Below are 16,006 nucleotides of genomic sequence, written 5' to 3'. Positions count from 1 at the left end.
CCTGATCGCGTGGCTAATGTGATTAGGTTCTATGATGGTGTCACTTGAATAAATATGTGGACAGAGTTGGCATCAGGCTTTGTTGCTAGGATAGGTTCCAGGGTTAGTGTTTTTGTTGTGTGGTGTGTGGTTGCTGGAGAGTATTTGCTTCAGGTTGGAAGGCTGTCTGTAAGCAAGGACTGGTCTATCTCCCAAGATCTGTGAGAGTGACAGATCATTTTTCAGGATAGGTTGTAGATCTTTGATGATGTACTGCAGAGGTTTTAGTTGGGGGCCGAAGGTGACAGCTAGTGGCGTTCTGTTATTTTCTTTGTTGGGCCTGTCCTGTAGTAGGTGACTTCTGTGTACTCCTCTGGCTCTGAAAGAGTACAGGAACGGATCTGTGCAGACACATGCCTAGAACCCCAACCAGGGGTATTCTATTTGCTACCCAAGATCCATAAACCTGGAAATCCTGGATGCTTCATCATCTTAGGCATTGGCACCCTAATAGCAGGATTGTCTGGCTATGTGGACTCTCTCCTCAGTCCCTACGCTACCAGCAATCCTAGCTATCTTTGAGACACCACTGACTTCCTGAGGAAACTATAATCTAACGGTGATCTTCCTGAAAACACCATCCTGGCCACTATGGATGTAGAAGCCCTCTACACCAACATTCCACACAAAGATGGACTACAAGTTATCAGGAACAGTATCCCCCATAATGTCACGGCAAACCTGGGGGCTGACCTTTGTGACTTTGTCCTCACCCACAACAATTTCACATCTGGGGACAATATATACCGTCAAGTCAGCAGCACTGCTATGGGTACCCGCATGACCCCACAGTATGCCAACTTTTTATGGCTGACTTAGAATGCTTCCTTAGCTCTCGTCCCCTAACGCCCCTACTCTACTTGCGCTACATTGATGACATCTTCATCATCTGGACCCATGGAAGAGAAGCCCTTGAGGAACTCCACCACAATTTCAACCATTTCCATCCCACCATCAACCTCAGCCTAGACCAATCAATACCAGCGGTCCATTTCCTGGACACTACTGTGCTAATAAGTGATGGTCACATAAACACCACCCTATACCGGAAACCTACTGACCGCTATTCCTACCTACATGCCTCCAGGCTTCCATCCAGGACACACCACACGATCCATTGTCTACAGCCAACCTCTAAGATACAACCGCATTTGCTCCAACCCCTCAGACAGACAGAGGCAAACACCTACAAGATCTCTATCAAGCATTCTTAAAACTACAATACCCACCTGCTGAAGTGAAAAAACAGATTGGCAGAGCCAGAAGAATACCCAGAAGTCACCTACTACAGGACAGGCCCAACAAAGAAAATAACAGAATGCCCCTAGCTATTTCCCCATGTTAAGTATCCTCACACCTTCTTGTCAACTGTCTAAATGGGCCATCTTGATTATCACTACAAAAGTTTTTTTCTCCTGCTGATAATAGCTCGTCTTAATTAATTAGCCTCTTACGTCACCTTTTCATGTTCTCTGTATGTATATATCTATCTTCTTACTATATGTTCCATTCTATGCGTACGATGAAGTGGGCTGTAGCCCACGAAAGCTTATGCTCAAATAAATGTGTTAGTTTCTGTGGTGCCACAAGTACTCCTGTTCTTTTTTGCAGCTACAGACTAACACGGCTGCTACTCTGAAACCTGATGTTGCAATGTGACTTTCAGGAGATAGTCCCATGTCTAAAGAACTGTCTCAATCCAGCTCTGAACATACCAGACCTAATTCTTTCCCTCCTCTTGTTCAGTACCGTCAGAAAACTCCTTCTCCCCCACAGTTTTCAGTCTTTTCTTGTTTCAATGACTCAGAGTCATAGCTTTTCCCTAAGCAAGGGGCAGAGCACTGTTCTGCTGCCCCTGGAGCACAACGGAAAACAGACTGTGACTCAGAGACTCACAATTTGTCTCCTGGTCTCCCCGCTGTGCTGAGGAGAAAGCTACAATAGTTGGTGTGTTGGGAGGGGCCAAGGCTTCACCCATTTCCTCCCTCACCTCCAGAACACTTCATTGGAACATGCCTTGCTCCCTGCACTGCAATTTGTACCACCAGTAGAAATGTGTGCCTTACTCCTGTGGGCTGCAATGCCTCCAGGGCCATGATTTAGCCCTACATGCGATCTGCTTATCTTACAAAATAAACAGATCATTTCAACATTTGAAATTAGCAATCTTTTTTCAGCCAAAGATAAGTTATGTGAGATATGATCAGTACTTGGGAATTCAATAAAATCAGCCAGCAATAACCACCCAATAGTTTATTTTTAAGACCCAGATTCTGCCACACTTACTCATGCTGAGGAATACCTTCTTGATTAGTCTCACTAAAATCAACAGGACTAACTGCAAAGTAAGGTACTTTGCAACACGAGTGAGGGGTATCAGAATCTGGCACCAAGTTACTTCACCACGAAGCAATTCACAGTAGACCAGATTCTGTAAGGTGTTGAGCACCTGCAGATCCACATGGATTTCCACAGGAGCTGCAGCTGCTCAACATCTCTTAGCATCTGGCCCATCATAAATCCAATTTCACCAAAAAGCCTTGGAGAAATTCTAAAAATAAGGGTGGCTATTTTAGTAACAAGAATGAGTAATTTAAGTATTACCATAAAAATAAATGGTAAAAGCCTGACAATTTCTATGAAATACCTTTTAAGTGTCATTACTTTAGAAAACATTTGTAAAACAACAGAATAGGTAAACACTATAGCCATTATGTACTCAGCAATAGTCTAAATATCAGCTTAGACTTCGGAAGCAGAAATACTGGCCTAGACACCAACATTATTTGCCTAATGCATCTGTCTGAGGTATTTACAGGCAACCAATCACTGTAATATACAGGCACCAAAAATAAATATGTTGTAGTTACATAGTGCCATCCATTAAAAGATCTTAGTTATGTGAGTGTAGCGGGATGGTCACCCCACTCTGGCCCTGAAGGGGTTAAAACAGCCCTGGGAGAGGGCTGCCTGGGGAGCCAATAGTAAAAGCAGCCCTGGAGAGGGCTGTGGCTAGGAAAAGGACTGAAAGCACCTGAGTAGCTGACCACAGCTGTGGCCAGCTCAATCAGGGCCCAGCTGGCCCTTATAAGAGGGTTGTGAGCCAGGAGCTGGAAGCATCTCTCTCCAGCTCTAGAGTGGGAAGGGCTAGCTGCCTGAGAGCAAGGTACCTGAAGCAGAGCAGAGCTGGGAAAGGGCAAAGGGAACGCCACCATGGTAAACCCCCAGGCTGCAGGCCTTGTTGAAGGACTACAAAAGGTACTTGGGCTGCAGGGGGCAGACCAGGGATAGGCAAAGGCAGCAGGTCCTAACCCCTTGCCAATGATGAGTGGCCATTATAGACTGCAGTCTGCCCCAGTGAAAGGGGGCTAGATGATGACTGGCAGTAGCCACTGAGGCAAGGTGGGAATAGAAGGTTGGGGGTTCCCCTGGGATGGGAAACCCAGAGTGTGGGGGTACTGCTGGGGGCATAACTCCAGGGTAAAGGGCATTGGGGTCCAGGAGGGACATGGGGGCCAGTGGCAGGGGAGACACCGGCCTGCAGAGGGTGCTCTCTAAACTGGAAAAGAGCTAATTCTGAGGATGACTAGCAGGAGGCGCTGCACCGGTGAGTTATCACCTTGCCACAGTGAGGTTAAACAAAGTAATGTTATGTAGCACCCTGATTCAAAAACCAGCTTGTTTACCCTCACAACCACCATGTTAAAAGATACGTATATTATTTGCTTCTTTACAATTGAATAAGAAGACAAGAAACAAAAATGTGTTGGTTTTTTTTTCCCTTTTTTTACATCAGGTCTGGAGTTCCCTAATTTTGCTGGAAGATGCTCTGCACAACTGAAGAACTACTAGAATTATGACACCACAAGAGATGAGGCTGAAACCTGAGCAGTGGAAAAGGGGGGTAATTTTTAGTGAGACTTTTTAAATTCTGTTTTTGTTGTATTTGTCATTAACTCTTGACACACACTTGAGAGAAAAGCTCTTTGTGAAAGTTTCAACACACTCCTCTCTCCATTTGGGGAATGAGAACTCATGAAAAACAAGTCTTGATATTTTTAATATAAAGAACAAGCAGAATAAAATAAGGGAATTTCTACAGAACATCTGATTAAACACTCTAGTGGACATGGGTTCAGGACATATAGCATTTTTTTGAGGCAATGACTTGTGCATTTGAAGCTCTGTATAGTAATTCAGTGTACCAATAGAACTTAAAAATGATCGAGGCTAGCATATGAATTTTGAAGGGAGATAATGTAAAGCAGAGGACAGGAAAGAGCTGTTATCAATAAAAGTAGACGGGTCAACAAATTAGGGAGCTGAGAGCAAATCAGGATGGAGAGCTGACAGTTCAGATGCTTGGAAGAGCAATGAGACAGTGATTTTTGAGGGGTGAAGCAATGAGTCAGTGCTTCAGTGTAACCAAAGAGTGGCCTGCGTAGGCAAGATCATTCATTAACAGAGTAAAAAAGAGGAGAGTGGGAGTTGTAGTCATGGGCATGAAATGAAGGGCATGACCTACATATGTGAGAAGAAAGAATGAGTAAGTCTAGCAGATGAGGATGGAGAGGTAGTTGAAGTTAAGAAGAAAGCTCAGTGAAGTTATGAGTGAGGATGAAATATCAAAGGAGAAATCAGTGTGAGAGGAAGTTTTGGGGGGTGAGATGTTTGATGTAAGGAAAAAGCTTGGAGGAGAGAATGGAGAACTCAAATAAAGCTTTGGTTAGGATAGCAATACTGCCTCAGCTCAAATGATCCAGTTTCTCAAGGAGATAGTCCTCTTCACATCTGGAGAAGCTAAGAGGGCCAGGTCTCAGTCAAGAGATGTTGAGAGCAACATAATTAGAAGGTCACTTGTGGCCACTCTTAACCCCAAATGCATATGGATCTTTCTACTGGAAATGCTTTCTTATATCTGAATTAATCCTTTACATACACCAATCGTGTGCAAATATATCTTCCAAGAGTATTAAGTCTAATGACCTTTAACAAACTCTCATTCTGCAAGAATTACCCTCAGCTACTGAGGAAAAAGTGATATGGTCTTCCTGCTTTCTCCATAACACTCTTGGGTCCCACTTGCTGAATAACGTACGTTTTTCTTCTTCTATCTCCTGTTTGAAATTGTTAGCGCTTACTGTTCAGGCTGAATGATTATTTTACCCAGACTGCTAACTGCAATTAGATCTCTCCAACACAAATCTCAGAAGTAACTATGGTTTCAGAGTAACAGCCGTGTTAGTCTGTATTCGCAAAAAGAAAAGGAGTACTTGTGGCACCTTAGAGACTAACCAATTTATTTGAGCGTGAGCTACAGCTCACTTCATCGGATGCATACCGTGGAAACTGCAGCAGACTTTATATATACACAGAGATCATGAAACAATACCTCCTCCCACCCCACTGTCCTGCTGGTAATAGCTTATCTAAAGTGATCATCAAGTTGGCCCAAAATCCAATCCCTGGATGAGACCATATCAGAACAGAATTACATGAATATCTCCTGCTTCCCAATCTGATTTTCCAGGGGACTTCAGTGAGCAAGGGAAGATAGTATCCTAGCTCTCTTCCATAGGCTATCAAGGGAGCCTCTTGTCTCAAAATTACTGTAACTTCTGTACCCACTGAATTGTCACCTGAGTACTGGGATGGCATACCAAACGACTGCAAGAGACTCCAGTTCCTGTCTACAGGCTCAGCTGGTGGGACTGACACCTTGGAGTATGCAGTAATATTATAATGCTCAGCCAGCAGCACCTGTGCTACAAAAGCTGTTGGAGAGTCATTGTTCTTTGAGCTGTGCCACCTCAAATGCTTTCTGCAGTGTTATCAACTCATCTTATTGTGTCTTTTACCCAGCATGACGACGGAATGGTCGTGTAGAATCTGAGGTAAATGTATAATTAAAGGAGTTATTAAATTATCAATCCACCACCTGGCAGAGCAGATTGATATAAAAATCTTTACTTAACCAAAAGTCCAAGAAACATCAATAATTAATACAAAAATAGAATCCAGTGTAAATTATGCACTTGAGGCACACAGAAAATGATACAGAATAGTGAAAATAAAAATATAATGCTACCAGATCTGAATTTAACAAATCTGAAATATAAAATAGACACTTTATCCAATAAAATGTGAACGGACTTTGGTTATCATCATCCATGGAAATGTACAGGTGTTCAATTAGCCACAGAAGAGCTCCATTAACATTCCCTGGATGCAAAAGAAACATGGGGAATTACAAGAAAGACTTAATGAAAATATTGCTATACAGTATGTGTTTCCTCTTTGAGGCCAATATCTATAAGCACACACAATTTCATGCAAATCAGTCTTAATTTATTGTGCTTTTACAAGAAAAAAGTCAAGATGAAGTAAAAACAAATATTTTCCCTATAATTTATAATTATCTATACCTTTTTCTATCAATAGGGATTATTTCTATGTGATATTATTGATTAGGTGTAAGCAAAAACACACAAGATACTTAATAACGTGAAGGCAATTGCCAAAGTTCCCAATGCTATTCTGTACAATATAGACAGAAATAGTAATGTTCTTTTCAACCTTGGATTTAAGACACTACCCTGCCACACTCTGTTTTTCTCTTGGCTTATTTTTTACTCAGAAGAAGTGTATTAGATCAATATCTTTGTTCCTTTGGAGTTCATCTCTCCTGCTGTTTGTTCACCACCTGAAATCATAATCATCTGTTTGTGACATCACAATTAGTTACTGAGAAGATGATTACTTTGTCACAAACAGATGATTATGATTTCAGATGGTGAATAAACAGCAGGAGCAGATGTACTTCTAAGGAACAAAGATCCTGATTTCATGCAAGAGTCCTTAGTAATAAAAGATTAAGGAAGAAAAACAACAGTAAATATTTTACACATAGGTGGAACTGTTTATAAACATGTTTTCCATGAGGTAGCTGTGGTTCTTCAATTTTCATTTGGACAACACCCATAAACTGGAAAAGAGACTTCTGTTTAACTTCTGTGAAAAAGTGGAACACCTTTCCTAGGGAAAAATGGTTTATACTTTTTTTTTTTTTGTGCTTCTTTATGATGTGTAAAGAATGCCTGATAGTGCTATCAGTTAGGAGGAAGTAGGGTTGAGAAGTTTGTCACAAGGATGGTTTTTGGAGTATTTAATAGCTGGGAAGAGGGGAAAGGGGTAACTGGTCAGCTTCTGGGGACTAGTCCTGGGGGATGCAGAAGGTGCAATAAGTGGGTATGTTATAGGAAACAAAGCAGAGGGTATTTTCCAGTGACAACCCACACAAGATATACAGTTGGAAAGCAACAGAATCTGTCGCTGTCTTGTAAACAATTTACTATTGTTTCTTTAACAAAACAGAACTTCACTTTGCTATCCTAGTTTTAGTCTATATGGTTTCAGACGAAAACACTGCAGATCAAGCAGACAAAGAAAGAGAAACACCTGCATGCAAAAGGAAGCTAAAAACATAATCCGCCAAAGGCTCAGCATTTTCGCTAACTAAGGCCCAAGCTTAGCTGGAAGAGCAGCTGCTCACCTATTAGAGAATTGCTATGAAGGTGAATGAGGGCAGCAAGGAGGTACACACAAACACCTCAGAGCCATCTTTAGACTATTACAGTTCCCATACAGGTTAGGGGCCCCACCATATGCTATCCATGTCACACCACAGTGATGCAGAGTTCCATTTTCCTGCAATGTTTTGATGTTGTATGATGCTTTAACTTCATTACATAAATACAATTGGGTGGGCCACCCTGCCCAATATACTGGTGTTCTCTCTATCCTCACTCCATTAAAATGAGGATTTGGGAATTCTTCTCTTTAACCCATCCTATATTTAAACTATTTTACCACCACCACATATGAAAAAAAAATACAGAGCTGACATTGCAAAGAAGAGATTATGTACTAGTTCTTCAAGAATTGCCTCTGTACATTCACACTTGTAGGGAGATGGCACTGAGCTGTGGAACTGTCAATGGCACATGTCACTACCTTAAAAAGCTGAGTCTGTTGGGGAGGGAGGGGGGAGTGACATCACCTACTCTACATAAAGGGAGTACACTTCTCGAACTACCTCTGCTCCTTCTCCCTAACTGCAAAGTCCAGATTTTATACAGAACTCCAAGGTAAAGGGGAAGATGTGTAATAGGAATAGACAAAGGCCCTCAAAGCTCATAGAAGACTGTTCTTTAAAATTCGCCTCTGTGCAACATGACAGTGTCTGGTTGGTAATGGGTTCTCCCTGACATCTCTCCCCAGACGGTACAAATAACCTGTCAGATGTTCGAAATGGCTTGGTCTTTTCCAGGTAAAAACCAAGTTCCTTGCATCAAGTGTATTGAGATCGGTTTCTCTTGGGTAGGAATGGTGCTCTAAGGAAGAATATGGGGAGGGAATATATTGAGATAGGTGGAAAACTGAGACCATCTTAGGCACAAAGCTGGGATGGGGCCTCATGGTGGCCTATGGTCCTTATGGATGATAGTATAAGATGGAATGGCTATCAAAGCACTATGTTCATTCACCCTAATAGCAGATGCAATTGCTCTCAAGAAGGATGTTTTGCTTGCTAGATGATTAAGAGAGGCTTGAGCAAGCAGCTCATAAAGGGGGCCCATCGGCTTCAATAGGACAAAAATGACATCCCACAAAGTAGGGAGCATCCTAAGGGGGGAAAACACATTTACCATGCTCTTAGGGTATGTTTACACTGCAGCTGGGAATAAAACTCACCGACAGGCTAGCTTCACTCAAGCTAGTGTGCTAAAAATAGCAGTGTGGATGCTGTGCCTCTAAGCGCCCAAGCTCAGACTCAGAGGATTAGATGGGCTTGAGAGCCAAATTGCTGTCCAAGCCACAACATCCACACCACTTTTTTGAGTGTGCTACACCAGAGCTAGCAAAGACACAACATTACAGAAACTGGAGACTGTCGTGTCAGAAGATGGGTTTGTCCTTAACATAAATCTGATGAGCAGATACTTCTGCCATATGGATTTTAGAGAGGCTATAGCTAAGCCTTGAAACTTAAAGAATGTACTCTGAGACTGCAGGGCCGCAGCTCAAGATGGGGGAAATCCTTGACTAGTGAAGTATAGTATACCATATAGTAAACCATTTCCATGTTGGTTTATAGCATTTCAGGATGGAGTCCTTCCTGGATGGCAAGAAAAAGCCTTGAACCCTCCGAAAGCAGAAACATTAGTCGGCAGGTGATCCTCCATGCTGCAAGGTGGAATGCACTCTTGTTTGCAATGCAGAATCCTTTCTGGCTGTTGAGACAGGAGGTCTGGAGATAGAGACAGCAGATATAATGGTATTCTGGCCAGCTGCAGAAGACATGGCTACCAGTACTTTAATGAGAGGGAGACGCCAAGATGATGACCGCTGATGGTGAGGATGATGATGAGGACTAACACTTCATGTTTTTCCACAAGGCGTGGTGTGAGTAATGCAAATATTATGCATTCTGTATTCTCTCTCCTTTACTGACTGCAGTGTGTGCATTGTTTGATTGGTTAGAAAAGTAATTATTGTAGAAAGAGCACTATGTAGTCCCTGTTGTGCACCATGGGGTCCCCCCTCTATTTCTAAGCTCTCTAATGTAGTTGATCTAGGGGGCTGAACTGTCATAGATTAAAGTAGGTGTAAACCCTCACCTTGGGGTAAGTAATTGTTTAAAGAAACCCAAAACTAAAGACCAGGCTAAACATGCACAGCCAAAGTTTTCTTGTCTCCACAGATAAAGGCTAGGAACACATTCCTCTCTGCTTGTTGATACAGTACACGGACATGGTATTGACTGTAAGCACCTATACTACGTGATGCTGCAAGGACAAGCAAAAGGTTTGAGGGCTTGCTGCACTATCTGAGCTCCAATCCAGCAGCAGCACATCAAGAGACACGGAATCCGGACCGCACAAGTGTTCAGAAGGCAAGGCATTTGGATGTCTTGGCAATACACACACTAGCCCTGATTGGAGGCAATAGTGATTGTAGGGATGGCAAGACAAAAGGGTACCCCAGAGGACATTGTCTCTGTTCTCCAACCAGCAAAGCTGTGGGCGCACTTAAGGAGTCAGTCTCCCTAGAAGGCTGTGTACATTTGGCGTGTGCCTCTCAAATGATGTGATATACGTCGATAAGGCCTAATAGTTTTAGGAAAAATTGTTTGGTCTGTACCAGCTGTTCCCTGAGAGTTGCCGAGAAGTCTCATATCTTGCAAAATCTCTCCTCTGGGAGAAAGGCTATGTCCTGAGTGGAGTCCAGAACCGCTGTGATAATCCTTTGTGTAGGTTGATGTATGAATTTTTCCCAGTTGATTAAAAATCTCAATAATTGTAAGTGGCTGTACATCTATTGGATCACTGAGGACAGAGTCTGCTGACAGTGGTCATTAGAAGCCATTCATCCAAGTGAGAGTAGACAGAGTGCAGAAAACACCAGCTATGAATATTGGTCCCTGGTATAATCACTGGGCAAGAAGCATACCTCTGAATGGAACTCAGATATTCAATATAGCACCAGTGAGGGACAGAGGCTTTCTGGAACAGGAAAAGGGCTATTTTTCAAGTTCTCCTATGCAACCAGGTTCAAAACGTCTCTTTATTGCCCTCCATAACTTAAACAAGACTCTCTTTCTCTCTGTGTGTCCATGCACTTTAGTGTGCTCATCTCTGCAGTATCTCGACAGAATGCAAGGCCCCATGGGTCTAGAACCCAGGTCTGTACAGCTACCAGGCAACTGACATCTCCAGCTGTCACCCAGCAGCAGCTGTAACCAATTTGTGCTCCACTTCCCATGACCCAATGTGGACACAGACCCCAGGTTTAATTATGTAAGTGGGAGAGCTCTCTCCCACCAACACAGAGCAGCAACACAGGAGACCCTGCAGCGGTACAGCTGTGCCACTGTAAGGTCTGTAATGTAGACATAGCCTAACATGGGGTAAAATCATATTGAAGACAAGGCAGTCTGCAGTTTTCACATGCGTTATCACATCAAGGTGCTAACAGGGTGGTCTGATCCTTTAACAGCCAGGAACCTGGGGGCAGTCAGCCCTGTTCAATGACCAGACCCAGCTGGGCTGGAAGCAAGTGATTATAAAGGCAGCAAGCATCTCAGTTGAGGGGGAGCTGCAGGTGGGAGATGGGCTCCTGTAGTAGACCCTGAAGCAGTAGTATTAAAGAGAAGGGTGAGTCCTCCATTCAGCACTGAGAGAGGCAAGGGGAAAAGCCTCTGTGTGTTGTGGCTGATCGTGGGCAAAGGAAGTGCTTTTTCGTTTTGATGTTTTGCTTACGTTTTATGTTGCGCAATAAAACTGTGTCCTGAGAGAGACTTGGGCATGGCAGAGTGTCTTTCCTGGGTTGGGGAAACAGGCCAGCCGGCTACACAGAAAAAGCCTGGAGGCAACCTAGAGTTTACCTCAATCTGCTACTGTGAAAATTACAACTACTTTGTCTTTACTAGGATTCTACCTCATGTTAATTACCATGCATGAGCTAACTTGAGTTCAGAAAACACCTTTTTCTCTAATGAAGACAATGCCTAACTGGCTCTATAATTAATGCATTTCAAAATAAGCAGGAAAATCCACTCAGTTTTTAAACAAAGAATATACCATTTTGCTCTTGCTATAGTAGAGCACACTATTATACTCGTAAGGCAGATACATCACAGAAAACTTTTCAGACAATTTCTGATAAAAAAGACTGACAAATGTCCATAATGACTGGATTATTTAGTTGTTTGAAATAATCAAATACCTAATGGGAAGATGCCTAAAAGTTAAATATGAATGAAATAAGAAGTAATACTCACTGTTACTCGTTGGCTCAGGAAACCCAACATTTTGGCCATTCCAACCTTTGTTTTCCCCTGGCTGGCACAGTTAAAAAAAAAATAAATAAATAAGTCCAGCACAAATATACTTTTACAGAAAGTATTAAAGAGTTTTGTGAAGAAACATTTCCATTTTAAAAGATTAGCTGTTTGAATTGACCAAAGCTAAACAAGCATATGAAGAGGTCCTCTACAACAGTGGTTCTCAAAGCTGGTCCGCCGCTTGTTCAGGGAAAGCCCCTGGTGGGCTGGACCAGTTTGTTTACCTGCCACGTCCGCAGGTTCCCGCAGCCCCCATTGGCCTGGAGCAGCGAACCGCGGCCAGTGGGAGCCATGATCAGCCGAACCTGCGGATGTGGCAGGTAAACAAACCGGTCCAGTCCGGCCCGCCAGGGGCTTTCCCTGAACAAGCAGCGGACCGGCTTTGAGAACCACTGCTCTACAAACCTGCCCACACAGCTCTGCTTGAGCACCTTCATTTTCACCTGAAACAGGTTCTTCCAGTACTAGACCTCCCCATGAATAAACATTACCAGCTACAGGCCAAAAGATAACAATAAAGATGTGAGCACACTGTTTCACCAGGGACTAGGCTCAGATTAGCAAATGTGTTTAACTTTTGATTATTCAGTGTTGTTGTAGCGAGGGTCCCAGGACATTAGAGAGAGATAAGGGACCATTCAGGGTGCAGTGGCCCATTAGCGCTTCTGTAGTCATAGGAAAAAAAGGAGGGTTAGTGGGTTACAGACTGTTGTAATTAGCCATAAATCCAGTTTCTTTATTAAGACCATGATTTTTAGTGTCTAGCCCAGTTATGAATTTAAACTCCCAAGCTCCTCTTTTCCAAGTGTTGTGGAGGTTTCTGTTGAGAATGAAGCCTGATAGATCAGATATAGAGTGATTGCCTTGTGAAAAGCGTTCACCCATAGGTGATATGGTATGTTTTGTCTTTTATCATTTTCCTGGGTGAGTTCATCTACGAATGAAGTTGTTATTGGGGCATTTAGTGCACTGGATGAGGTACACCACCTGTTGTGATAGGTATGTGTAGGACACATGGATCTTGAAAAGTGTGTTGTGGCGGGTGTTGATCACTGCAGCACTGGAGATATGTCTGCAGGTTTTGCATCTGTTAATCTGGTGGGGTCTGGTGCCACTTTGAGATAGTATGCCCTAGTCTGCGGAGAGTTTGCTTCTGATGATGAGCTTAGAGAGGTTGGGAGGTTGTTTGAAGGTCAGAAGCGGGGTGCAGGAAGATTTTATTCAGGATGGGGTCATCATCAAGTATGGGTTGTAGTTGTTTTAAGGAAACCATATAGGTTTCGTCAAATATGTGCTAACTACTTATGCTAAACTATTTGATCTTGTATTTAGCTGTGACACTCTTCTGACCTGAAGAAGAACTCTGCATAGCTTGAAAACTTGTTTCTCTCACCAACAGAAACTGGTCCAATAAAAGATATTAACTCACCTACCTTCTCTCTCTAACTTTTGATTAGTCAGATTTAAAACAAAATGCCATGAGACACAATCCTTCCATAAGGTCCCCAGGGCCAGTGGAACGCCTAAATGGCACCATCTAGCCTTCAATTTAAGAACTCACATGCTGGAATAGGCCAATCTAACCCAATATCTGGCCAGTAGTCAAAACCAGATTTTGTGGAGGAAGCTGTAAAACTGTCAAAAGACAACTACTGTAATTTTTAATATTACGCTACCGAGGGATTAATTTACTCCTTGAAGTAAGAGCAGTGCTGAACCCTTATAATTTCCATCATAAGTCTCTAGTGTCAGTAGATAGACCCACTGGCCTCCTCAGAATAGCTAATGTTAGGTATCTAACAACTCCTATTTTGAAAATATGAATAAACACATAACTTCAAAGATAAGGCATTCTTAGGGCTCTCACAATTGTAACCTTCCAGATTTCTATGTGAATATGGAGACACAAGTCCCAGCTTACCAATGAACTGTGTTCCATCTCACAATCAGCTCAAAGATTGATAGTCTGGATTTCCTGTGGACCAAATGAACCTCTTAAATTTCCACATGGCTTTACATTGGCACAGTGGTCCCCACAGCAGTGGGTCATGACTAGGTCATGTAGTTTGTCTCTGGGAGGCAGGGATGACACAAGCAGGAGCCAGGGAGGAGATGGGCCCTTAGCCACAACTCCAGCCCACTGGCCAAGCTAACTTCAGGCCAAGAAGCCCTGCTGGTTGTGTTAGCTGGTCCCTCCCAGTCCGATGCTCAAGAGAGCACTGAATCTGTAGTGCAGCCGGCCCTTAGGCAGAGTGCTAAAACAACAGATTCCCTGCCCTGTCCTCACCTCACCCATCCCATCTCACACAGAGGAAACCAGAATTTGACTCTGGGCATGGGATCAGGGAGTTGCAATATTTTAATTTTAACCAGCTTTTCTTTCTGCCACTTCACTGCTTCCAGAGAGGTCTGTTCACCCTAGGTGACATTAATGTGAGACAACTGCACTGAATGTATGGAATTCTTGTCAAACTCCCTATCATGGTAAAGTTAATAAACAGTAAAGAGAGCAGTGAAAGGGGAGTTGGAAATGTTAGCATCTCTAGTTTCCATCGAGATTCTTGGCAGATTTTGTGGTTGTGCTCCAGATTCATAGCAACCCCATTCTGTTGTAACACAGAATACTAAACAGATTTCAATATTTACAGATTTCAAACAGCCTATTAATTTAAACAGCCATCTGTTGCCTTCTTTTCAATGGGTGTACGCTACTCTTTGCTGCATGATGTGAATTGGAAACCAAACCACCTAAGTTCAAGTGTGGAAGGGGCTGACCAGTCTGAAGGAAAGACAGCTCTGCACTCGCATCCTCCCTTTCCTGGCTTCATTAATGGTCCCTATGCTGGAGCTTGGTGCCACATGGCTGAAGAGGTGTGACTAGGGAAGAGTAATCAGAACAGCTGCTTTACATGGCATGTTTCCCTTTCAGGAAAGCAGACCTTATCATGTAGTCTGCACTATAAGTTAGTGCTACCCTAAGCTGCAGTAACTCCCCCTTCAAGGCCCTAACAGAACATGGAGAGAGAAAGAGCAGGCAGGAGGAGATGGAAGCCAGACCGTGACAGCACTGTAGCGCAAAGAAGGTTCTGTTAATGCTGCAGGGGAGGCAAGGAGACCCTAAAATCCTAGGGATAGCACTGTCATTGTCATAAATCTCAGCCTTTTGGAAAAATGTGTGACCCTGCCTTTTGGCTATTTTAGTCTATTGCCATCCCTGCCTCCCAGAGATAAACTCCATGACCTAGTCATGGCCCAAAGGCGGCACTGCTGTGGGGACCACTGTGCCCATGTAAAGTCATGTGGAAATTTAAGAGGTTAATTTGATCCACAGTGAGGAAAGTTAAGATTGCATAATGGTTTCCATTCTAACCACCTTTTTTTCCACTTTTGCAAGCCTTCCAAAACTATCATCCTTTGGACAGAATTCCAGGCCTCATCTCTGCCTATTGGTGAATTCTTCTGAGAAAATTTGAGCAAAAATAGGCCAGACAATTTACAAGATGATTTATTTATATTTCCCATTATTAAAAACATGCTTGACCTTTTATTTATTTTTTTTTTTTTTACAGTACTTCAGCCAAAATGGCAGGGAGTTAAATGCTGGAGTTGGTTGAGAAATACCCTTCATTGTGGAGAAGTTCAAGTGTTCTGGTGAAAACTGGTTTTGATTTGAGTGAGTTATGAGCCTTTGAAAACTGCATGCTGGGCATGCACAGTGAGGATTTTTGCTCAACTCTCAGTACTTAACTAAGGAAGGCAGCACTGCACACGTATGCATGTCTGGTTTAGCTATGTAATGAAAAGCGTACTAAAGGGGGAGGGGCGCTGAGCCTAGAGCACCTCGTGTGCAAGGGAAAAGAGAAAGCAAGAGGAAGGGACAACCAGCCACCAGCAGTCTTCATAGCCTTTTTAGGCCAGGCCTGAGATGCTTTGGAAGGAGAAAGAGAAAGGTGAAGAGGAGAGGACTTAAAAAGAAAAAGTGGAAGAAGGTAAGTCCCAGATGGAGGAACAGAGAATACATGGCTAGAAGTAGGAATAAGAGAGGAGGTGAAGTCCAGGAGC

General features: G+C 43.1%; 1 protein-coding gene across 10 annotated transcripts in view; it reads right to left on the bottom strand.

Moving 5' to 3' along the window:
- STAU2 (staufen double-stranded RNA binding protein 2) overlaps positions 1-16,006 on the bottom strand; it is a 225,177-nt gene that overhangs the window by 122,166 nt on the left and 87,005 nt on the right. For all 10 annotated transcript variants that reach the window (XM_084621497.1, XM_084621499.1, XM_084621494.1 and 7 more), the window contains one exon: positions 11,882-11,942. In XM_084621497.1, coding sequence (XP_084477623.1) covers positions 11,882-11,942 — 61 coding nt within the window. The remainder of the gene's footprint in view (positions 1-11,881; positions 11,943-16,006) is intronic.

The sequence above is a fragment of the Lepidochelys olivacea genome (assembly GCF_965140295.1).
Source record: "Lepidochelys olivacea isolate rLepOli2 genome assembly, chromosome: 2".
Taxonomy (NCBI): domain Eukaryota; kingdom Metazoa; phylum Chordata; order Testudines; family Cheloniidae; genus Lepidochelys; species Lepidochelys olivacea.
Note: the sequence above shows the minus strand (reverse complement) of the source record. Positions and strands in the feature narration are given on the sequence as shown.